This window comes from Lingula anatina, chromosome 8 (genome assembly GCF_051362555.1).
Source record: "Lingula anatina isolate TDL-2025a chromosome 8, LinAna3.0, whole genome shotgun sequence".
NCBI lineage: Eukaryota > Metazoa > Brachiopoda > Lingulata > Lingulida > Lingulidae > Lingula > Lingula anatina.
The window spans coordinates 184,580-209,392 of NC_141774.1; the positions used below are offsets into that span (position 1 = coordinate 184,580).

The 24,813-nt window shown below is 40.2% G+C and overlaps 1 protein-coding gene across 6 annotated transcripts in view; it reads left to right on the forward strand.

Annotated features, from left to right (window-relative positions):
* Positions 1 to 4,687: 4,687 nt before the first annotated feature.
* Positions 4,688 to 24,813, forward strand: part of LOC106151745 (uncharacterized) — a 47,230-nt gene continuing 27,104 nt past the window's right edge. The window contains exons 1-3 of one of the 6 annotated variants that reach the window (XR_015335651.1): positions 5,238 to 5,375; positions 8,184 to 8,257; positions 12,777 to 12,906. Coding sequence is in view for 1 of the 6 variants with exons in the window: in XM_087018885.1 (XP_086875011.1) it covers positions 5,210 to 5,375; positions 12,777 to 12,906 (296 nt within the window). In the remaining 5 variants the exon portion in view is untranslated. Of the gene's footprint in view, positions 5,376 to 8,183; positions 8,258 to 12,776; positions 12,907 to 17,414; positions 17,688 to 24,813 lie in introns of those variants that run through there. The other 5 variants (XR_015335653.1, XM_087018885.1, XR_015335649.1 and 2 more) reach the window with 5 other exon arrangements.

Here is a 24,813-nt window from a genome sequence, read left to right on the forward strand (position 1 = left end):
CTCGGTTAGTGGGTTTCGGGCGGGTGTGTGTCCTCGGTTAGAATGCGTGCACAAGAGCACGCACACACACACACACACACACGCGAGCGCGCAGTGTGCATTTCTAGACATACGATCCGCTCTGTCCCCCCTCCCCTCTCTCTCTCTCTCTCTCTCTCTCTCTCTCTCTCTCTCACACACACACACACACACACACACACAGTGCGCATTTTTAGACACTGTCGTTCCGTTTATAAAAAATACAAAATGGCTGCAAATTTATGGAATTCTATGGAAATATATTCATACCTAAATTGATTTTCATCAAAGAATTTTTTTTATTTTTAGATTTTCACATCCTCATTTACCATATAATACATTTCTGGCAAGGAACAAACGTTTTTCCTTCAACTTTTTGAAAAAATCCAAGATGGCTGCCATATTCCATAGAAAACCATGGGAGTACGTCAGTGTTTTCCACATCTTTGTTAGCCACATAATATGTGTGTGGTGAGTAGTTTACATGCGTTTTTGGACATTTGAGAAATTCCAACATGGCCGCCATGTGCCAAAGGAATATTAGTACACGAAGGTATCAACTAATGGCAACTAAAAGAAGCATTTCCGTTTTCACATTATGAGTGTTTTCCACATCCTAACTACCCTGTGTTTTTTGTCAAATTGGAAGCCATCTGGCATTATATTTGAAAAATATTGACGTTGCATACGTAGCTAAGTTCATGGGGCTTACTTTGAAACCGGTTTTGTTACTCTTAACTCAATTCTAGTTGGCTCTACAAGGCCAAAAGTGTCTAACTGGGCCAACTTGCCCCGGTCCCCCCTACTTGTAGTAGTTCAAAGGGTTGGAACTAATGCAAGCCAGGAAAAAACATTATCCACTATCAAATTCAGTTTGTTTTTCAATAAAGTTATGCATATTTTTCTATAGAATTTCATAAAGGTTACGGCTCTAGAGGGCTATGGCTCTGGAAAGATTTAGAATGTCAAAAGGTAACCACATGCCAAACTTGGTGCTTTTATCCGCCGTGTCACGATATGGCCATTTTTTCCCCTAAGCCAATAAAATAATAATAGGCAGCGTCGCCAGCAGGAGTCTGTGTGACAGGGTTATCAGTTACAGTACGTGTCACTGGGTATGTTTGGCGACAAAAACCCACTCACGCTACATCCCTTGGGTCTGTATGGGTAGAATCATAGGTTTAATCAACAAGCTGAACTGTTCTCACCTCAAATCAAATCGGCATGCTTTCGTATGTCTTTTACTTAAAGGATTTCAATCAATATATTGTATTTTAGTCCTGTTTTTATTGATCTTATTACAAAATACAATGTGTGTTTGCATATGTGTATATTTTATAAGCGAATATTTTATCTTTTTCCCTCCCTGAGACGGCCAATGTATAAATGATAAGAGTTGTGCTGGTTTGTGCTGCCACAGTGATAGATGGTGCCACCTCGCCTAGGGTCGAGACCTTATGAGACTACACTGTAAGTGGTTCAATTATCATTCCCGGGCACTGATGATTTACGACACAGAAATATCCTCGGTCGATCATTTACACAGCAACACGGATTTTCAAACTTCATCTTTCATCTTGAGGGTTCATTGCTTATTCACCATTGTTATCTTACAATTATACAAATAATACCCGTTATGTCAGTCTGCAATTAGGACCCTTCAGAATGTGTCCATAAATTTGTAAACAGAATGAAGTCATCTACAACCACAATGCTAATGAAACATATTAATAAATAAATCTGTAAGGAGAAAACCAGTCAACTACAAATAATAAACGAGCCCGGCGAATCTGGCAAATTAAGTTGTTGGATGTGTAAGCTGAAATGCAGTCTATTTGCTACAAGTGCCCCGTAATGGTGGGTGTGTAAAACAGAATAATCTTAAGCCTACGGAGTTTCTTAAATAATAAATCGTTCAAAAATAATAAAAACATTCTTCTCGTCATGAACTAGCTATATTGGACCAAACGCGTGCGATTTATTATACGGTATAACAAAGTCCACTCACTCTCTTTCAGTCCACTGTATATCACTATATCCAGCCAAAGTTCACTCACTCTCTTCAGTCCACTGTATATTACTATATCCAGCCAAAGTCCACTCACTCTCTTTCAGTCCACTGTATATCACTATATCCAGCCAAAGTTCACTCACTCTCTTCAGTCCACTGTATATTACTATATCCAGCCAAAGTCCACTCACTCTCTTTCAGTCCACTGTATATCACAATATATAGCCAAAGTCCACTCACTTTCTTTCAGTCCACTGTATATCACTATATCCAGCCAAAGTTCACTCACTCTCTTCAGTCCACTGTATATCACTATATCCAGCCAAAGTCAACTCACTCTCTTTCAGTCCACTGTATATCACAATATATAGCCATAGTCCACTCACTCTCTTTCAGTCCACTGTATATCACTATATCCAGCCAAAGTCCACTCACTCTCTTTCAGTCCACTGTATATCACTATATCCAGCCAAAGTCCACTCACTCTCTTTCAGTCCACTGTATATCACTATATCCAGCCAAAGTCCACTCACTCTTTTTCAGTCCACTGTATATCACTATATCCAGCCAAAGTCCACTCACTCTCTTCAGTCCACTGTATATCACTATATCCAGCCAAAGTCCACTCACTCTCTTTCAGTCCACTGTATATCACTTTGTCCAGCCAAAGTCCACTCACTTTCTTTCAGTCCACTGTATATCACTATATCCAGCCAAAGTCCACTCACTCTCTTTCAGTCCACTGTATATCACTTTGTCCAGCCAAAGTCCACTCACTTTCTTTCAGTCCACTGTATATCACTATATCCAGCCAAAGTCAACTCACTCTCTTTCAGTCCACTGTATATCACTATATCCAGCCAAAGTCCACTCACTTTCTTTCAGTCCACTGTATATCACTTTGTCCAGCCAAAGTCCACTCACTCTCTTTCAGTCCACTGTATATCATTATTTCCAGCCAAAGTCCACTCACTCTCTTTCAGTCCACTGTATATCACTATATCCAGTCAAAGTCCACTCACTCTCTTTCAGTCCACTGTATATCACTTTGTCCAGCCAAAGTCCACTCACTCTCTTTCAGTCCACTGTATATCATTATTTCCAGCCAAAGTCCACTCACTCTCTTTCAGTCCACTGTATATCAAGAAGTCCAGCCTAAGAGAGTGGGTGATCTGTCCTCACCCAATCCTTCTAAGCACACTTTGGTGCACTTCTGTTGTCATATTCAACGAATGTGTTAGGTGCTACAGGTAAAGAACAGCTCTAAATGCGCCTGGTTGATAATGTTAAATGTGATCTAGTAAGCATATCAAGTGTGCTAGGTGTGACTGACGAGTGACTGTAAGAGAGTCCAGGCGACGGCGTTCAGTGCTTCAGAGGGGGTTTCGTTCCCGTCTTTGCTACTTGTACCTTGTTATTTTCATTATCTTACTCTTTTTCATTAGTGTGTGTCACACTGAGTGTTTCAGTTTTTTCTTTACAAATTTAAGAAACTCCTTTTACTGTCAGCCCTTACTGTGATACACATCTGTACATATCTGTACATTATTCATAATTCGCAGATTTTTTTCAGTTAATGTGGTTTGCATGTATTGATAAAATAATTTTAAAAATCATATGACCCTTAGTTTACAATTCCCCTCAAAAAAAAGAGGGCTTGAATAGAAAAGGCCAAATATCGCCACGAATTTCATGGTCAGTACTCTGTGTTATCACCAGCTTTGGGCCGGACCCAAGGCACAATGTGACAGCGTTCTGGTCACATTTCCCATGGTTTACTAACAGGCTGTCCAGGCGCGCTGTTCCACGGTCCTGCTATTGGCCGGACACAAGACATAGTGTGACAGCGTTCTGGTCACATTTCCCATGGTTTACTAACAGGCTGTCCAGGCGCGCTGTTCTACGGTCCTGCTATTGGCCGGATCCTAGACATAGTGTGACAGCGTTCTGGTCACATTTCCCATGGTTTACTAACAGGCCGTCAAGGCGCGCTATGCCTCGTGTTGGTTTGACCACCTGGTGTTGCCATGGTTACTGAACTGATATGAGTCAGTGTTTGAACAGTCAACAATTATGGAGTTCTTATCAGAGTGAAATTGGTCTCCTGTCCAGCGTACATTCACCGTTCAAAGTGGCCCAGACGTCACTGATAACAGTCCCAATTATTGACGGGCACGGACAGTGGCGTAACTTAAGGGCTCCAGCCACTGTAAGAGAGCACGGGTAACTTGGAGGCAGCTCTCCTGGTTCACCCCCCCCCTCCCTCCCTGACCCCCACCACTACCACCACCACCCACAGCTGTTCTGTCGTGATAGCCCAGGCATCGAGTGATCCAATGAGGTAGGTTCTGTCGCTTTAGTTTTCTGTTTATTCAGAGTTGATTGTATAACTTGTACTATGTTTGTACAATGGAATCAGTCTTAATTTAAAGACACCAAAGTCTGAATACAAATTACAGCAGTCTGTGGAACTTGCACTGTTTACTTGCCTGCTTACTTCACTGTGTTTACCATTAACCTGCAGCAAATACTCAATGCCAGACTTATATCAGCGTGCGCGTTCTGGGGCAAGGGTAAGGCTAGAAGTTGACAAATACGGTAAATGTACACCGCAGTATTCCCACATATTCTTTGTGGTTTTAATGAACAATATCGACATTCTTAGTCGGCGTCTCATGTCTGGGAATCACGTCCATGTATTAATAGAATGCTTTACTTCAGTCCTACCGTGATAAGAGCGTCTTTCGTTAAGTCAGTGTTACATAAGAGAAAATATCAAATAATGGAAGCAGCAGAAATAACATAAACAGTGTTTCTAAACACTTATTAAAACGTGAAATAGAATAGCTTGGAATGCTAAAATGGGACGTCGAAATAGCAGTTCTCAAGGTGTTTGTCGTGTAGTAGAGATTACAGAACACGAGTAATAACAAATAACAATCAAACACCTGAGTACGGCTGATATGCCAGGAGATTTATATGCAATTAATTATAGCTGATTGCAATTTTTCTGGAACATTACGACTGCCAAATCTCGTTCTTTGTTATACAACATCCAAAGCTCGGCGCTGGGGTCTCTGGTATGTACATAGGTATATAGTAGCTTAAGTAGCGTCCAGGTGGGCTTCAGCCGCGTACTGCAGAGATATTAGACCAGCTGGCAGCTACAGGAGAGGAAAGATGCACAGCACCAAACGTGCTGAAGTCGGCCGTAGCCTCACACGGCTGGGACGCTACACCACACGAAGGTCTGCAGTGATCGTTAACCGTGGGGCAAATGCTAAAGTAACGCTTAATATACCACAGAGTCTGCTGGACAAGGTGGGGGAAAGACTTAGTCTGCACGGTGAGAACGCTTGATTACACACACCTTATACGTATACTTCTTATCCTCCAAACTCACATGCTTTTACATAACAGATATATTCTGTAACTGTCTTGTAATATCTTATTTTGTTATATATTCAATTATAAATCTGTTTGGCTGTATATAATTTGTTTATTCATTCGTTAATCTATTTATTAGTGATGTCATTGTTGATTATATACTGATGTATATATTAATTTATTAATCAGCTTTTTCGTTAAGTCTTTCTCCTACCTATCTATCCATCCATCCATCTATCTATCTATCTATCTATGTAAAAATACGTCTATCCCATCGCCCAGATCAGATCTATCATTGATATAGACGTGCGATGTAGACGACATTATGAACAGGCTCTGTTACAAACATTAATAAAACACCAACAAATGCCACACTTGGATTGCTTTATCAGCCATGCAATACAACAGCTCACCCTATATGTTGAATGAATGCATCAATGCATCTTTTACTTGGATTTTAGTAACATATCATGCATTCTGGGAATTTTTTATTCCAAATATGGTCTTGAAACTTGTTCATGGCATTTATTCATGGTAAGTTTTCAGACCTACCCAACTACCAGACTCGGCACCTAAGGATCCTGAATTAACCGGTATATCGCACCACACTACCCGTTTTCAAGGTGTGTGTCAGATCGCATTTCGGAGTATCAGCCAGAACACCGACAGGATGAGCCCTGGTATGCTCGGCTGTCACCTTGATTGGATAGTAAACGATTGTCGTAAAATCGCTATATGATTTTAAAACCGGGTGCATAATTTTGAAAGCCACCTAGATGAACCTTAGACTCCCACATTAATCTAATACAATGCAAAAAGCCCTATCAAAAGTGGTTAAAACATTCAAACCGAATGTCGTAAAGTCCCCATATATCCCCATAGAGACAATAAAATAGAGTACTCTAAAGTAAGAGTACAGTTTAAGGTTGTTCAGCCGAGCGTGGATGAGCCCGCAGTCGTGCTACAAAATTTGTTCTGGGGTATGATACTCCGAAATGCGATCTGACACACACCTTGAAAACGGGTAGCGTGGTCCGATATACCGGTTAATTCAGGATCCTTAGGTGCCGAGTCTGGTAGTTGGGTAGGCCTGGTTTTGTACCGCATCCAGGTTCACAGATTTCAGTTGCTTGGTAGGTCCAACTCTGCTGGGGATTCTCGCTAAAGTGTAATCAGTGGATTCACCTTAGCTGTTTGATATGCCTCTTCGAGCAACTAGGGGGTAAGTAACTATCGTGTGCTGATTGCACTTCAGCGAGAATCAACTGGTACATGTACAATGGGTGAATCTGAAGGCGTCCTAATACGCCGTGTAGCGCTACATGACCTTTAAAAACTGGATTCTGGTTATTAAGCGGTGGTCAGTTGAGCCGCGAGGCATAAACTTCCATGGTTGAGCGGAGAATACAGGCATACTTAGCCTGTATTGATTAATGGAAATGTCTACTGCTGGCCTTTACATTAAATGTAATCTAACCAGCCTGCTTGAATTTTCTAAATAAAAAACTAGAACTTGCAAACACTGCGGTCGCGAATATATAATCCGATCTGAGTATGTCTCATTATAGTGATTAATGAAAAAAATATATAAGAAGAATACTCGCAGTGAAATAGTTTATTGTAAATGGAGGCCTCGGTTTTATTTCCCCTGTGGTCTGGTTAAGAGAAGCTTCAGCTTTTCTGGCACTGTCTGCTGTCTGCTGTGTTGACTTTAAACCGTAAATACTCATCTTTATAACCTGACCACGAGTGAACACGCTGTTGTCAAGTAACTATCAGGTACCAGCAACGCTGCCAAGGCAACGCTTCTACGTGTGTACCATTGGCACCATGGCAACTCTACGTGTGCTACAGCGGCACCATGGCAACGTCTACTCGTGTGCAGCAGCGGCACCATGGCAACGTGTGCTGCAAGGAGCGAATTCTACTAACTATTTAAGAGTTGACATTATTACACGGAGTATAAAGTTTTTTCAGCAGTACACTAGTGAAGGCAAGAAATCATTTGATCTGATAAATTTTCATCGTTTGTGTACTTTTATAGGGGAATCCCTTTGATTGACTAGTTCTGTTCCCTGTAGTGCAAATTGATCAAAATGAGCAAAATAGGTACGAAACTGAAGAAAATGAATAACATAATAATAAATATATATGTAAAAATACCCTTATTTTGGCGGTCAGACCTCCGCCAATAAAATAAAAACAAAAACAAAAAAACTTTAGGTAAACAACGATTTCTACATTTGCTGTTGATTGAAAAACAAACTACTGGTACGTATTTACTCAGAAACAATTCAAAACGATACCAAATAATTTGCCGTTTGATATAGTGTGATGTTTCCATGAAAGTCAAACGATTTTTTTCGTTATGGTTTATGCAAAAAGTGTATGGAAAGGCGAAATCTTCTAGCGATTCATGTAGATGAGACGCCATGAGAAGGGGACGGTTACGACTTGTTATCACGAAAAAAAGATTTCAGTTTGACAAATTCTGGGAGTAAAGTTGTTCCAAGTGAAACTGCTTGGATACAGAACACTGCTCTCCATACGTTGTTCTATTGTCTGCCTCCAAGGCTAGCTGTCCATTGAAACCTCGCTTTAGTTTATATAATGTAAACTATTGAATCTGACCAAGTTACTAAGCACATTATCAAATTGATTATCTAACGTCAGTCCAGTACTCTGGCTCAGTCTTCCTCTCTCTCTCTCTCTGTCTGTCTATGTTCAGTCAGACTGCCGTCATAGCTGTGTCATTGTCACCTTACAGGGCGCCCATGGACTGTCACTATCACCTCACCCATGATGACGACAGCACGGTCACCCTGGACGCTCACACTGAGGGTACGTACTATAACAAGGCACGCCGGCAGGTGGCACTCACGTTAACATTTGATTTAAGTACAGAAAGCCCCGCTATATCTCAGCCATATCGACCGTGTCGGTTATCTCATACACAGGCTAAACTGTACTTTATACCGTGTCATAATGATGGTCAAGTTTACACCTCAGATTCAGGTAGAGATAGCGTCCTTGGTGCTGTTTGCGCCGTGATAATACTGTGTTGTAGAGCGGCGTCTAATTCAGACCTGCTGTATGCTATACTGTAGTTTATAATAACCCTCTCAGCTACATGTAGCCTTATCCCTCTCAAGTATCTCTCTAACACCCCATTTCCATAGATTTTTAGATCGATCTATCCCTGTGGGGAGTCTCACTAGATTACTGTCAGCTTGGCCGGCCTAAGCGTCTGTCCCGCCTACCAAAAGCTGTAAGGGGGTAATTAGCTATGGTGCCCGCTCGGCTGACTGCAATTTAGCGTGAACCCCCAGGGAGTTAGGTCGATCTAAATCTTAATCTCTAGATCGATCTAAATCTCTGGGAAAGCACCCTTATAAGAGCACATTTAGAACAGATGACACGCGGTCTAACTGATCCGCCAACTAAATAAGGCCGACCCCTCTTAAAAGCAAGCCGATTAATCCCCTGATGATCTCTTAGGAACCACACTCACCATTAAACGGATAAAATCTTGACTCCGAGGTTTAATTGCTAGACCCCTCCAGAAGGAGGCGGGATTAGCGACATCGCTTTTAAGTGGGTCGGCCATATTTAGTCCGAGGATGTGTTAGGTCGCATTCAGAACAGATGATCCTCGGACTTACAGACCCACGGATCAAATATGGCCGACCCAGTTAAAAGGTAGCCGCTTATAATCCCCTGCTGGTCTCCCCTCGCAGTCCACACGCGCCGTTACTTAAGCAAAAACATGTAAACATCGGAGCCGAGATTTAATCTGTTTTACGGCGTGTGTGGAGACGGTGAAAACCACAAGGGATTAAGCGGCTTCCTTTGAAGTGGGGTCAGTCCACGGCTCAGTAAGTACGCGGATCAACTTTTTCTGAATGCGACCAATCCACTTTACGCGTGCTCTACGAGACAGGTAGGGGTAATGTAATAATAATAATAATAATATTGTTTTATTAACATATTATTATTATTATTATTAACATATTATTATTATTATTATTATTATTATTATTATTATTATTATTATTATTATTTCGAAAGAAACATCAACGTTAACTGCTAAAGACAGTTTTAATATCTAGCTAGTTCACTTTCCGACTGCGTGACCTTTTTTCATTTAATCAGCCACATTGTAACTAACAGCGCGTGATTTACAGCCTGGTTTCTGTTGGCCAGCTTTCATAAACAGTGTGTTTGTAGACGCCAGACCAGTAGCAGTTATGAATGGACAGAGGGCAGAAATTAGGTGCACGCGGTTTGTGTACCTGATCAATATCAAAGCTTCAAGGCCAGCGACTTCAGCTGAATCACGGGACGGGTAATTACACAAGTGAGCCTGGAAATAGTTTACCTGACATGGAACACAGCTTTTCTCTAAATGTATTGCTATATAAGTAATAAATAGAAAGCTTTAAAAACACTAGAATTAAACAAATTCGATCATCAACCAAACTGCAGTTTTACAAATAGAAGCCACAAGGACGATACATCAAGACAAAAGGTAATAATATAACCAAAACCTACAAGTTGCACGGATCATTACCAGACAGACACATTTGTTAAGTGCTGCAGCTCGCGTTACTTGCAGAGTGGGTATCGACAGTTTTTCGACAGAACGTGTTGCTGAAGACGCGTTACTTCCAGAAATCACCACCAGATGTCGCGTCAGATTATCTGCATACTGCGTTGTTTCAGTACACAAAATTACTAACTGTATTTTTTGGTTCAAAGGGCGACGACTTCACGCCCTGTTCAAGATGACCTCTGACCTTTGCTGGTCACCTGACTGTTGACGTAACAGAGAGAAAAAAGTCAATATCCAGCACGTGAGTCCCATCAATCCCTAGACTTATGACTCTGTTGACTCTGGTAGACTGAGAGTCATAACAGTCTGATCTTTGATGACTACGTTGATATACACATAATTTCAATACAATATTTGACTAGTTTACAGGACTATACGTTGATATACACATAAATTCAACACAATATTTGACTATTTTACAGGACTATACGTTGATATACACATAAAGTCAACACAATATTAGACTATTGTTCAGCTTGATGTGGTACATTTCAAGATGCATTCATAAATTCTCTTTCATTACCTCCGCCAAGGAGGTTTTGTTTTCACCCCTGTTTGTCTGTCTGTTTGTTTGTCTGTCTATCATCAACATAACTCAAAAAGTTATGGACCGATTTTGATGAAATTTTCAGGAACTGTCAGAAGTGGGCCAAGGAAAAGATGATTAGTTTTGGGTGGTGATCCGGATCAATAACCAATAATCAAAAATCAATCATCAACATAAGTTATGGACCGATTTTGATGAAATTTTCAGGGTAGGTCAGAAATGGGTTAACTTAGAAGTGATTAGTTATTGGTGGTGATCCGGATCAGGAGTCAATCAATTATCAATAATAATCAAAAATTGCTGCCTTGGCGGAGGTCTGCGCTCGCGAAGTGCTTTTCTAGTTATACAAGTCACTCTCCCATGACGTTCCCCAGCACCAGCCAATGAAGTGTATATCCTGCACACCTGGTCAGAATTTCTAACGAATTCTTTGGTTCGCTGGAAATAAAAATAAAGTGTTAAAATGCAGACGCAGCGGCTTTCTTGCACACATAGAGCCAGACACGGGTTTCGTAACGCCAGCGATGACGTAACATGTCCACTTTCAAAGCCGCTTTTTTAACGGACAAAAGGCTGGAGTGGTGACCTCCACGTGCACTCCGGCGTTTGTTGTTTACATCTGTGCGGGTCTTGTGCTGTGGCGGGATGTCAACGTGACTGGAAACCACGGAAGAAAGGGACATTTTGTCTCCTCTGTGGTGTTAACTTCCACGATATGTAGGGTGTCGGTGTCACAAAATGGGGTGGAAGAGATATTATGTGGGCTAACGAGCCGTTGCCATGGTGATAATTAGAACATAGGATTTCTAAACAACATATATCAGGATATAAGGTTACTCCGCCATTCATCAGTCATACAAATATGGCGTGTTTATTGTCAGTTTTATAAAAGCACAGTGGTCATCAGTAAGAAGCCTTTGTCCAGCGTCGGGTCCAGCGTTTGCTACCAGGGGCTTTGCTTCCCGAGTTTGTTTTGTAGGGAACTGCGGTCAAGTAGACATAAAAGACGGTACATAAAGAACGCGTCTTCCGAACTGTAGTGTGTAAATCAGTGTGGCACAGCGCAGACAGTCAGCGGAGAAGGAGGAGAGAGGAGAGAGGAGAGAGGAGGACCGTGAGGTACGGGTCAGAAGATACGAGGAGGGACACGCCATCTTGAAGCAGGCTGTTCTTTATCCAGAAACAATAACGTACACCGAAGATCGCGGCACGACGAGGAATTAGCCGCTTCCGCTGCAGTTAAGTGCATTCGTTGCATTAATTAATGCAATATAGCGCACGTCTGGTACGTACTCCGGGAAATACGCAACGTCAGTTTGCTCTACATACGGGTACTCTTCTCAGCGTCTGCCAGCTTTTGATTAAGAGAAACCAGTATGGCTGAGCTCCTGGAAATGGTATTTCCATCAGATTTTGTTAACAACAGTTGAGATTAAAGTCGACGCTCGAGGCATCAGTTGGATCCATGGCGTTTATGTAGGCAACGCGCCACGTGGAAATCGCTGCTACTGAAACAAAGAACATTAATTACACCCGCCTCTATGACAGTTTTTTATTCATTGTTTAACCCTGAGAAATAAATCATAACACTGAACCGTTGCATATATTCACCAACTCAGCAGATCTACTTTTCACGGTATTCAGAACGGACGTTGAGCTGCGGGCTGACTTTAAAAGCGTCAGGATTATCCTTCAATTCCAGGATTTCTGCAACGATTACAGAACACGGGGCAGCGTCTGGTTTTAGGATTATCCACCAATTTTGTGAAGATGACAAAACACTGACGCAGGATTTAGACAATGAGTTTTCGTGGAGCTAGATAGATGAACAATCTGCCGTCAATTACGGTTCATACGTGTCGAAACTTACAGTTTACCAAACTAAACCGAATTAGGCGATAATAAGCTGACAGCAGTAAACGTTGTGCAGTGCGCTGTGTACAGGGAATATATTAAGACAGCTCTCTTAGCCTCCTGACAGCCGCCCCCTGACAGCTGCCCTCTGACAGCCGTCCCCTGAAAGCCTCCCTGACAGCCGTCTCGTGAGAGCCCCTCTGACAGCCGTCCCCTGAGAGCCCCTCTGACTCATGAGACCCATATCACTAACACACACTGTATCATAACGTACATAATCAAATCCAGTCCGATCCTCCTCAGAATGCAGCCTGCTGACTTAGACTTTGACTTTGACTTTGTTCCAGCTGCCGTCAGACCCGGTGACCGGCGTGGACACATGCCTGTCCAACCGTACCAACAGCGGAGGAGACCGTCAGCGTTCCAGAGACTCTGGAGCAAACTGAGCAGCACCAGTACAGAGTATGATGGACAGATGTAAGTACAGAATACGTGTGTGTGTCTACTCCTTCTAAAACTTGTAGATTTAACCTGGTTTTATGAGGGGGAATACTAGCATTTTCATTGAAAATTGTGTGCCAAAAGACCGCCGCTCTTCATGATATGACCACGTATTAAATTGTGCTGCGAATGACAAACACTTAACATTTCTTCACATTTTCATTTCTGTTTGACGACTTAATAAACTACCTGCCAACGATCTCTCCATATCTGAGGTCATACCAGTCCTCTAGTAAACTGAATAAACGCTAACAAGCTATTTAGCAGTCTTATTAATTATGTCACTCTGATTTTGGGATATAATAAACAAGTATGATCTAAATAATTTTAAAACCATTGAGATTTATTAACGAAAAAATCCTGAATACACTGATGTCCCTTTTGTTGGTGGTATACTGCCTATATTTGATTACATTATAAAGAAAAAAATATTAAACACTAAAAAACCTCAGGACAGAGCTTTATTACACGTTGCGTGGTCTAGTTGTATTATTTCTTCACTCATGGTCTCTATGACTGTGCATGGTTGTGTATCATTACTGAGGTACACTTATGACATCATGTTTGTGCGTTATATTGCACATGTTAACGTGTTAAGAACGCTGCTCGTGACTGAACTTTCGGTCACATAAAAGGAACACGTTAACGTAACATCCCCCAGCCGTGGCACGTGCTCTATACTTAACATCAGTTCATTGAAGGTCCTGTGCGAGGCTTCTGCCAGTGAAACGCTGAAAAACAAACGTGGACAGGAATTAAGTATAAAGCATTTCTCCCCAGCTTTTGCTCGAACATGATAAAATGTTTCTAATAGCAAACTTTACCAAACGTACGGCCATTTACTCTGCTTCTTGATTAATGTCAGTATGAGTCTAGTTGTTAAGTGCGCATCTGCTGTTTAAAGTAATGTCAGTCATCATGCAGTCGATGTGCACTGTGTGCTGGTGAATGAACGAGCGTCTACTTTATTATTATTATAATTATTATTATTATTGTAAAAAAGAGTAGACGTGTTAAAGTTTGGTTTTTATTTAGCACTACACTTACCAATCTCGTACACTTCATAGAGAGTTGACACTGAGTGCTAATGTTAGACTGTAAGTCAAGAAATCAAAACCACGGTAATAAGGTCTCCAATGAAGAGAGTTGGCGGGGTGCAGGCATCCATCTCAATGGCAGTTGTCTGGTTCAGCAGTCTAACCTTACTCATAGCCACTGCGTGTTATTTGAAGACTTTGCTAGAACACTCCTGGCATAGACATGCACGTAGAGAGCAGCTGATATTATGGTTAATATATTTCATAGCACAAGCGCACACTTTAAGCTAAGATTAGTTCAAAAAAGTTTTTTAAGAAGTGCATTAATGCACGTAGGCTGTAGCATTATCGTAGAAGGCGGCGCACAGTTCCCGTACGGGCGTTGTGCGGATCGTGATAAAGGTTAAAACTGTTGTTGGTCTCTTTTCCTACCAACTTTGGTGGTTTTAGGAACCTTAACAAAAGTAAAGATGTTTAAAATTTAGTGTAGTTCACTTTCACGAATTTGAAGTTGTGCTTTTTCTCATTCTGACTACATGGACAACGTATCGATCTTCAAGAAAGCCGTACGGAAAGCGTACGGCAAGTGTACTGAGATTAAAGGGGTTCAGAACGATCACTTTTCTTTCATGAACCCGATCTTTTCGTTCACGATCTCATGTCATATCATATCGTAGAAATGGCACGGTACCCGCACGTCATGTAAACGTTGTCTCTGTAGCTCTTGCTACTTACGGTGTCATAAAATCGCACAGAAAACTATACGATTTCAATACACGATGTCCGTGGCAGAAGTAATCTGGGCCTAAGTTAAATCTCACGGTCATTCGCATGTGTCAATAAGCCATCAAAGCGTCCACTATAAAAGAACTCACCTTAGTTGAACTCCAAGTGGCTGGCTTTGTTTACATGAAATATTCTCCACATGAGAGCCTCGATTGAGATCGAGTATATAAATATGAATTTTAATTGAAATGATGCATACCGCTTCAGTGGGAATAAACGCAGAACACATGTATCTTGTGAAAACAATATCGGTAACAAACCTGCTAAAAGCGTGGATGAACATTATGTCCAAACGCGGTTAAAATTCTGGCATGGAGTATTACGTAAAGTGCATAGTGGCAAATTATAAACACAAAACGAAATTGACATAGTTGGCGTGGTGGATCATTTCCACTTATGTCTTAATTCAGTCAATACTCGTTAGGTCTACTTATTCGACATACTGTGTCGAAACGCTTATTTTCACACTCTTTAATCTCATGTTGCTGGCCAAGGATAAGATTTTGCTATAGGTGTGCTATAGTATTGACCCTGATTTCATTTAATTACCAATGAAGATTAAATATATTTAAAAAAAGGCACAATGTAGTAAACTTCAGGTCATCGGGTACAGTGACCATCTAAAAATGCCCTGTGCTTAGAGTGTTGGTTGTTGCTGTCCACTCTTCAGTTCTCTTCACTGATGTTATCTATGCAATGGCATATTTGTTGGTCCTTGCAGTAGAAGGTTATATAAAGTTTTTCACCAACAATATATTTGATTGACATCAACAATATAAGACGTATTGTTGTCTGGCACAGGGCTTAAATCCCTCACTGCCCGTGACGTATGGGACATCATAAACAGCTATGACGTGAAGTCACCCGGGCAGATCACGGTATGTTGCATGGGGTAGAGAATCCTTCCTCATTACCGTCTTGTGCGGGTTTCACCCACACCTGCTCCCTGCTTAGTTTTCCACAGACTGCTAGCATTAATTAGTCCATACTCATTGGCGAGCTTTCTATGCCAATATATTATTTTCTGGACAGAGAAAAAGCCCAATACCCGTTGTAGTAGAAGGAGATTGTGCAGAAACTGCCTTATTGGAGTTATTTCCAGGTTAAGTCAGTTGGCTGCTACATTTCAAAAGCGTTCATGAATGTTCTACCTTTTAAAACATCTTGTTAAAACACACAGGCACAGCACGCTATGCTGGAAATTCATTGTTACAATACTGTTTCTTTTCACCATTCTGTGAGTTTATGCGTCTGCAAATGAAGTAATCGTCGAATTACATTTCTAGGATATTCGATCGTCTTAATTTGGTGTTTATTAATTTAACTGTCTCCTGTGACTCCCTCCAGACAAATAGTGACTCTCGAACCAATCAGTCGACTTTGAATTTGTTCGAGATCAAATTAATTGTCATTATCCTACTCTCCATTACTTAATTAACACACGGGGCAGTCAGGGAGTGGGGAGCAGTCTGGGATAAAGCTGGGGCCGGGGTGTAGGGAGTGTTGGGCAGTCTGGGATAAAGCTGGAGCCGGGGTGTAGGGAGTGGGGAGCAGTCTGGGATAAAGCTGGAGCCGGGGTGTAGGGAGTGGGGAGCAGTCTGGGATAAAGCTGGAGCCGGGGTGTAGGGAGTGTTGGGCAGTCTGGGATAAAGCTGGAGCCGGGGTGTAGGGAGTGGGGAGCAGCCTGGGATAAAGCTGGAGCCGGGGTGTAGGGAGTGGGGAGCAGTCTGGGATGAAGTTGGGGCCGGGGTAGGGCAGGGAATGAAGGCAGTGAAGGCTGTGTGTATAGGGACCCGTGTTCCTTCATTCCCAGGTTCTATTTGTAATATCGCTTGTCCATGTATGATAGATAAGATTTCAAGACCGAATGCTGAATAGCTTCTAGAAATATGTTAATTATCAAACTGATAAAGCAAGGTAAGCCATATTGTTTCTATGTTGAGGACCATTTCCAAATAAAAATGTTTAGAATATTCTTCTAATGAATGACTCACTAACTTTGCGTGATTCGAAACAAAGTGACGGCAATAACTTAGCCTGTAAATTGTTTCCATAACAATACATGTTGAAGACACATGTAATTAACGCACCTATCGGTATAATAGAACAAAATACTTAATATTATGTAGCATTAAACTTTTGTGATTTAAATTGAATATAAATATACATATAAAAATTGGATTGGTAAGTTTTATGGTTCCCAATGCAAAAAAAAAAAAGAGTTAGGAAAACTGAGAACTCATTTACATCTGGAATGGAAAGATGAGGGATCGATGATTGGCAGGTTACTTCTGCTGCAGTATGATGTTCAGAAGTATAATGATGGATAATTCTCTTATTAACACATGGCGTAACGTTTCTTAATGTGAACGCGGCCATCAGTTCTCCTATCATCACGCATTAATTAATCGTCTTACTGTATTTCATAATAAAAGCTCCATCTGTCTCTGTCATGTCTAGATGTGATTTAAGAAATATATCTGCACCTGATATCTAAATCGTCGTCTGCACCTGATCAGCGTCCGTCCCGTTTCCCCCTCTTCCCCCCGTCACTCGCCAGTGTATTGATTTTATAATGATCCTTTCACTCGTGTTTGGCTTACCAAAGAAAGCCTCGCATTTCTGCTTCTCTTTCTCTCACGGTTTTGTGCGCTTTAAACAAAGGAATATATCAATAGAAATAGAAGGTGCAGTGCAAGCCCGATATATGCGCAGATTATATAACTACATCTAAGCGACCACTACACGTTATAGAGTGAGATCAGAGAGACGCTGAGGGTGAGATGTGGACACCGTGTACAGCAGTGGATATTACGGCGTTTTATTCCAGGGAGAACTTGCCGTTAAAGTGATGAGTTTGGAGGGGGTTATCATCAGGACGGCAGACATGGCGCCGTGGACGCCCCCTAGGACTACATCTAGTGCTGGTGCACTGTAAGTACAGCCTGGGGTGGGGTGGGGTGGGGGTGGGGGTGGGGGTGGTCCCGGGGGGGGGGGGAGGTGACGGGAGGTAGTGCACCTGCCCAATGTCTACACATTTCATGTACTTGGCGCTTTGACGAATGGTCTTCTAAAGACGACATAAATCACAACTTTACTTAACTGCGTTACATTGCCTCTTACATATATTTTATCTACAGTTCAATAAAGATACATTATAACGTAACCGTATAGCACAGAAGGGGGTTAAGACTCAGGGAGAGTGGCACGCTGGCTCAGACTGGACCCAGGGGTGTCTCGTGATGTTTAGATTGATATTTGCGCGTTTTGTGTTTTTCGTTCAAATCAGTGTTTATTTTCACGACGCTAACGATTCCTTTCGTGAACTCTATCCGCTTAAATCATGTATAGAAGATATATGGGGTATATCAAGTAAAGAAGGTTTGGGAGGTATAGTACAGGTATAGAAGATATAGCAGGTATATCAAGTGAAGAAAGTATGGGAGGTATAGTACAGGTATAGAAGATATAGCAGGTATATCAAGTAAAGAAGGTATGGGAGGTATAGTACAGGTATAGAAGATATAGCAGGTATATCAAGTGAAGAAGGTATGAGAGGTATAGTACAGGTATAGAAGATATAGCAGGTATATCAAGTGAAGAAGGTATAAGAGGTATAGTACAGGTATAGAAGATATAGCAGGTATATCAAGTAAAGAAGGTATGGGAGGTATAGTACAGGTATAGAAGATATAGCAGGTATATCAAGTGAAGAAGGTATGAGAGGTATAGTACAGGTATAGAAGATATAGCAGGTATATCAAGTGAAGAAGGTATGGGAGGTATAGTACAGGTATAGAAGATATAGCAGGTATATCAAGTGAAGAAGGTATGGGAGGTATGGTGCAGGTATAGAAGATATAGCGGGTATATCAAGTGAAGAAGGTATGAGAGGTATAGTACAGGTATAGAAGATATAGCGGGTATATCAAGTGAAGAAGGTATGAGAGGTATAGTACAGGTATAGAAGATATAGCAGGTATATCAAGTGAAGAAGGTATGAGAGGTATAGTACAGGTATAGAAGATATAGCAGGTATATCAAGTGAAAAAGGTATGAGAGGTATAGTACAGGTATAGAAGATATAGCAGGTATATCAAGTGAAGAAGGTATAAGAGGTATAGTACAGGTATAGAAGATATAGCAGGTATATCAAGTGAAGAAGGTATAAGAGGTATAGTACAGGTATAGAAGATATAGCAGGTATATCAAGTAAAGAAGGTATGGGAGGTATAGTACAGGTATAGAAGATATAGCAGGTATATCAAGTGAAGAAGGTATGAGAGGTATATTACAGGTATAGAAGATATAGCAGGTATATCAAGTAAAGAAGGTATGGGAGGTATAGTACAGGTATAGAAGATATAGCAGGTATATCAAGTGAAGAAGGTATGGGAGGTATAGTACAGGTATAGAAGATATAGCAGGTATATCAAGTGAAGAAGGTATGGGAGGTATGGTGCAGGTATAGAAGATATAGCGGGTATATCAAGTGAAGAAGGTATGAGAGGTATAGTACAGGTATAGAAGATATAGCGGGTATATCAAGTGAAGAAGGTATGAGAGGTATAGTACAGGTATAGAAGATATAGCAGGTATATCAAGTGAAGAAGGTATGAGAGGTATAGTACAGGTATAGAAGATATAGCAGGTATATCAAGTGAAAAAGGTATGAGAGGTATAGTACAGGTATAGAAGATATAGCAGGTATATCAAGTGAAGAAGGTATGAGAGGTATAGTACAGGTATAGAAGATATAGCAGGTATATCAAGTGAAGAAGGTATAAGAGGTATAGTACAGGTATAGAAGATGTAGCAGGTATATCAAGTGAAGAAGGTATAAGAGGTATAGTACAGGTTTAGAAGATATAGCGGGTATATCAAGTGAAGAAGGTATGAGAGGTATAGTACAGGTATAGGTATAGAAGATATAGCGGGTATAGCAGTATAGTACAGGTATAGAAGATATAGCAAGTATATCAAGTGAAGAAGGTATGAGAGGTATAGTACAGGTAAAGAAGATATAGCGGGTATGTCAAGTAAAGAAGGTATGAGAGGTATAGTACAGGTATAGAAGATATAGCAGGTATATCAAGTAAAGAAGGTATGAGAGGTAAAGTACAGGTACAGAAGATATATCAGGTATATCAAGTGAAGAAGGTATGAGAGGTATAGTACAGGTACAGAAGATATAGCGGGTATATCAAGTGAAGAAGGTTTGAGAGGTATAGAACAGGTACAGAAGATATAGCGGGTATATCAAGTGAAGAAGGTATGAGAGGTATATTACAGGTATAGAAGATATAGCAGGTATATCAAGTGAAGAAGGTATGAGAGGTATAGTACAGGTATAGGTATAGAAGATATAGCGGGTATAGCGGTATAGTATAGGTATAGAAGATATAGCAGGTATATCAAGTGAAGAAGTTATGAGAGGTATAGTACAGGTATAGAATATATAGCAGGTATGTCAAGTGAAGAAGGTATGGGAGGTATAGTACAGGTATAGAAGATATAGTAGGTATATCAAGTAAAGAAGGTATGGGAGGTATAGTACAGGTATAGAAGATATAGCAGGTATATCAAGTAAAGAAGGTGTGAGAGGTATAGTACAGGTATAGAAGATATAGCGGGTATATCAAGTGAAGAAGGTATGAGAGGTATAGTACAGGTATAGGTATAGAAGATATAGCGGGTATAGCGGTATAGTATAGGTATAGAAGATATAGCAGGTATATCAAGTGAAGAAGGTATGAGAGGTATAGTGCAGGTATAGAAGATATAGCAGGTATATCAAGTAAAGAAGGTATGGGAGGTATAGTACAGGTATAGAAGATATAGCAGGTATATCAAGTGAAGAAGGTATGAGAGGTATAGTACAGGTATAGAAGATATAGCAGGTATATCAAGTGAAGAAGGTTTGAGAGGTATAGTACAGGTGCAGAAGATATGGCTTGTATATCAAGTGAAGAAGGTATGAGAGGTATAGTACAGGTATAGGTATAGAAGATATAGCGGGTATAGCGGTATAGTATAGGTATAGAATATATAGCAGGTATATCAAGTGAAGAAGGTATAAGAGGTATAGTACAGGTATAGAAGATGTAGCAGGTATATCAAGTGAAGAAGGTATGAGAGGTATAGTACAGGTATAGAAGATATAGCAGGTATATCAAGTGAAGAAGGTATAAAAGGTATAGTACAGGTATAGAAGATATAGCAGGTATATCAAGTGAAGAAGGTCTAAGAGGTATATTACAGGTATAGAAGATGTAGCAGGTATATCAAGTGAAGAAGGTATAAGAGGTATAGTACAGGTATAGAAGATATAGCGGGTATATCAAGTGAAGAAGGTGTGAGAGGTATAGTACAGGTATAGGTATAGAAGATATAGCGGGTATAGCGGTATAGTACAGGTATAGAAGATATAGCAGGTATATCAAGTGAAGAAGGTATGAGAGGTATAGTACAGGTATAGAAGATATAGCGGGTATATCAAGTAAAGAAGGTATGAGAGGTATAGTACAGGTATAGAAGATATAGCAGGTATATCAAGTAAAGAAGGTATGAGAGGTATAGTACAGGTACAGAAGATATAGCAGGTATATCAAGTGAAGAAGGTATGAGAGGTATAGTACAGGTACAGAAGATATAGCGGGTATATCAAGTGAAGAAGGTATGAGAGGTATAGTACAGGTACAGAAGATATAGCGGGTATATCAAGTGAAGAAGGTATGAGAGGTATAGTACAGGTATAGGTATAGAAGATATAACGGGTATAGCGGTATAGTATAGGTATAGAAGATATAGCAGGTATATCAAGTGAAGAAGGTATTAGAGGTATAGTACAGGTATAGAATATATAGCAGGTATATCAAGTGAAGAAGGTATGGGATGTATAGTACAGGTATAGAATATATAGCAGGTATACCAAGTGAAGAAGGTATGGGAGGTATAGTACAGGTATAGAAGATATAGTAGGTATATCAAGTAAAGAAGGTATGGGAGGTATAGTACAGGTATAGAAGATATAGCAGGTATATCAAGTGAAGAAGGTATGAGAGGTATAGTACAGGTATAGAAGATATAGCGGGTATATCAAGTGAAGAAGGTATGAGAGGTATAGTACAGGTATAGAAGATATAGCGGGTATATTAAGTGAAGAAGGTATGGGAGGTATAGTACAGGTATAGAAGATATAGCAGGTATATCAAGTGAAGAAGTTATGAGAGGTATAGTACAGGTATAGAAGATATAGCAGGTATATCAAGTGAAGAAGGTATGAGAGGTATAGTACAGGTATAGAAGATATAGCAGGTATATCAAGTGAAGAAGGTATGAGAGGTATAGTACAGGTATAGGTATAGAAGATATAGCGGGTATAGCGGTATAGTATAGGTAAAGAAGATATAGCAGGTATATCAAGTGAAGAAGGTATGAGAGGTATAGTATAGGTATAGAAGATATAGCAGGTATATCAAGTAAAGAATGTATGGGAGGTATAGTACAGGTATAGAAGATAAAGCAGGTATATCAAGTGAAGAAGTTATGAGAGGTATAGTACAGGTATAGAAGATATAGCAGGTATATCAAGTGAAGAAGGTATAAGAGGTATAGTACAGGTATAGAAGATATAGCAGGTATATCAAGTGAAGAAGGTATAAGAGGTATAGTACAGGTATAGAAGATGTAGCAGGTATATCAAGTGAAGAAGGTATAAGAGGTATAGTACAGGTATAGAAGATATAGCGGGTATATCAAGTGAAGAAGGTATGAGAGGTATAGTACAGGTATAGGTATAGAAGATATAGCGGGTATAGCAGTATAGTACAGGTATAGAAGATATAGCAGGTATATCAAGTGAAGAAGGTATGAGAGGTATAGTACAGGTATAGAAGATATAGCGGGTATATCAAGTAAAGAAGGTATCAGAGGTATAGTACAGGTATAGAAGATATAGCAGGTATATCAAGTAAAGAAGGTATGAGAGGTAAAGTACAGGTACAGAAGATATATCAGGTATATCAAGTGAAGAAGGTATGAGAGGTATAGTACAGGTACAGAAGATATAGCGGGTATATCAAGTGAAGAAGGTATGAGAGGTATAGTACAGGTATAGAAGATATAGCGGGTATATCAAGTGAAGAAGGTATGAGAGGTATAGTACAGGTATAGGTATAGAAGATATAGCGGGTATAGCGGTATAGTATAGGTATAGAAGATATAGCAGGTATATCAAGTGAAGAAGGTATGAGAGGTAAAGTACAGGTACAGAAGATATATCAGGTATATCAAGTGAAGAAGGTATGAGAGGTATAGTACAGGTACAGAAGATATAGCGGGTATATCAAGTGAAGAAGGTTTGAGAGGTATAGAACTGGTACAGAAGATATAGCGGGTATATCAAGTGAAGAAGGTATGAGAGGTATAGTACAGGTATAGGTATAGAAGATATAGCGGGTATAGCGGTATAGTATAGGTATAGAAGATATAGCAGGTATATCAAGTGAAGAAGTTATGAGAGGTATAGTACAGGTATAGAATATATAGCAGGTATGTCAAGTGAAGAAGGTATGGGAGGTATAGTACAGGTATAGAAGATATAGTAGGTATATCAAGTGAAGAAGGTATGGGAGGTATAGTACAGGTATATAAGATATAGCAGGTATATCAAGTGAAGAAGGTATGAGAGGTATAGTACAGGTATAGAAGATAAAGCAGGTATATCAAGTGAAGAAGGTATGAGAGGTATAGTACAGGTGCAGAAGATATGGCTTGTATATCAAGTGAAGAAGGTATGAGAGGTATAGTACAGGTATAGGTATAGAAGATAAAGCGGGTATAGCGGTATAGTATAGGTATAGAATATATAGCAGGTATATCAAGTGAAGAAGGTATAAGAGGTATAGTACAGGTATAGAAGATGTAGCAGGTATATCAAGTGAAGAAGGTATGAGAGGTATAGTACAGGTATAGAAGATATAGCGGGTATATCAAGTGAAGAATGTATGAGAGGTATAGTACAGGTACAGAAGATATAGCGGGTATATCAAGTGAAGAAGGTATGAGAGGTATAGTACAGGTATAGAAGATATAGCAGGTATATCAAGTGAAGAAGGTATAAGAGGTATATTACAGGTATAGAAGATGTAGCAGGTATATCAAGTGAAGAAGGTGTGAGAGGTATAGTACAGGTATAGGTATAGAAGATATAGCGGGTATAGCGGTATAGTACAGGTATAGAAGATATAGCAGGTATATCAAGTGAAAAAGGTATGAGAGGTATAGTACAGGTATAGAAGATATAGCGGGTATATCAAGTAAAGAAGGTATGAGAGGTATAGTACAGGTATAGAAGATATAGCGGGTATATCAAGTAAAGAAGGTATGAGAGGTATAGTACAGGTACAGAAGATATAGCAGGTATATCAAGTGAAGAATGTATGAGAGGTATAGTACAGGTACAGAAGATATAGCGGGTATATCAAGTGAAGAAGGTATGAGAGGTATAGTACAGGTACAGAAGATATAGCGGGTATATCAAGTGAAGAAGGTATGAGAGGTATAGTACAGGTATAGGTATAGAAGATAAAGCGGGTATAGCGGTATAGTATAGGTATAGAATATATAGCAGGTATATCAAGTGAAGAAGGTATAAGAGGTATAGTACAGGTATAGAAGATGTAGCAGGTATATCAAGTGAAGAAGGTATGAGAGGTATAGTACAGGTATAGAAGATATAGCGGGTATATCAAGTGAAGAATGTATGAGAGGTATAGTACAGGTACAGAAGATATAGCGGGTATATCAAGTGAAGAAGGTATGAGAGGTATAGTACAGGTATAGAAGATATAGCAGGTATATCAAGTGAAGAAGGTATAAGAGGTATATTACAGGTATAGAAGATGTAGCAGGTATATCAAGTGAAGAAGGTGTGAGAGGTATAGTACAGGTATAGGTATAGAAGATATAGCGGGTATAGCGGTATAGTACAGGTATAGAAGATATAGCAGGTATATCAAGTGAAAAAGGTATGAGAGGTATAGTACAGGTATAGAAG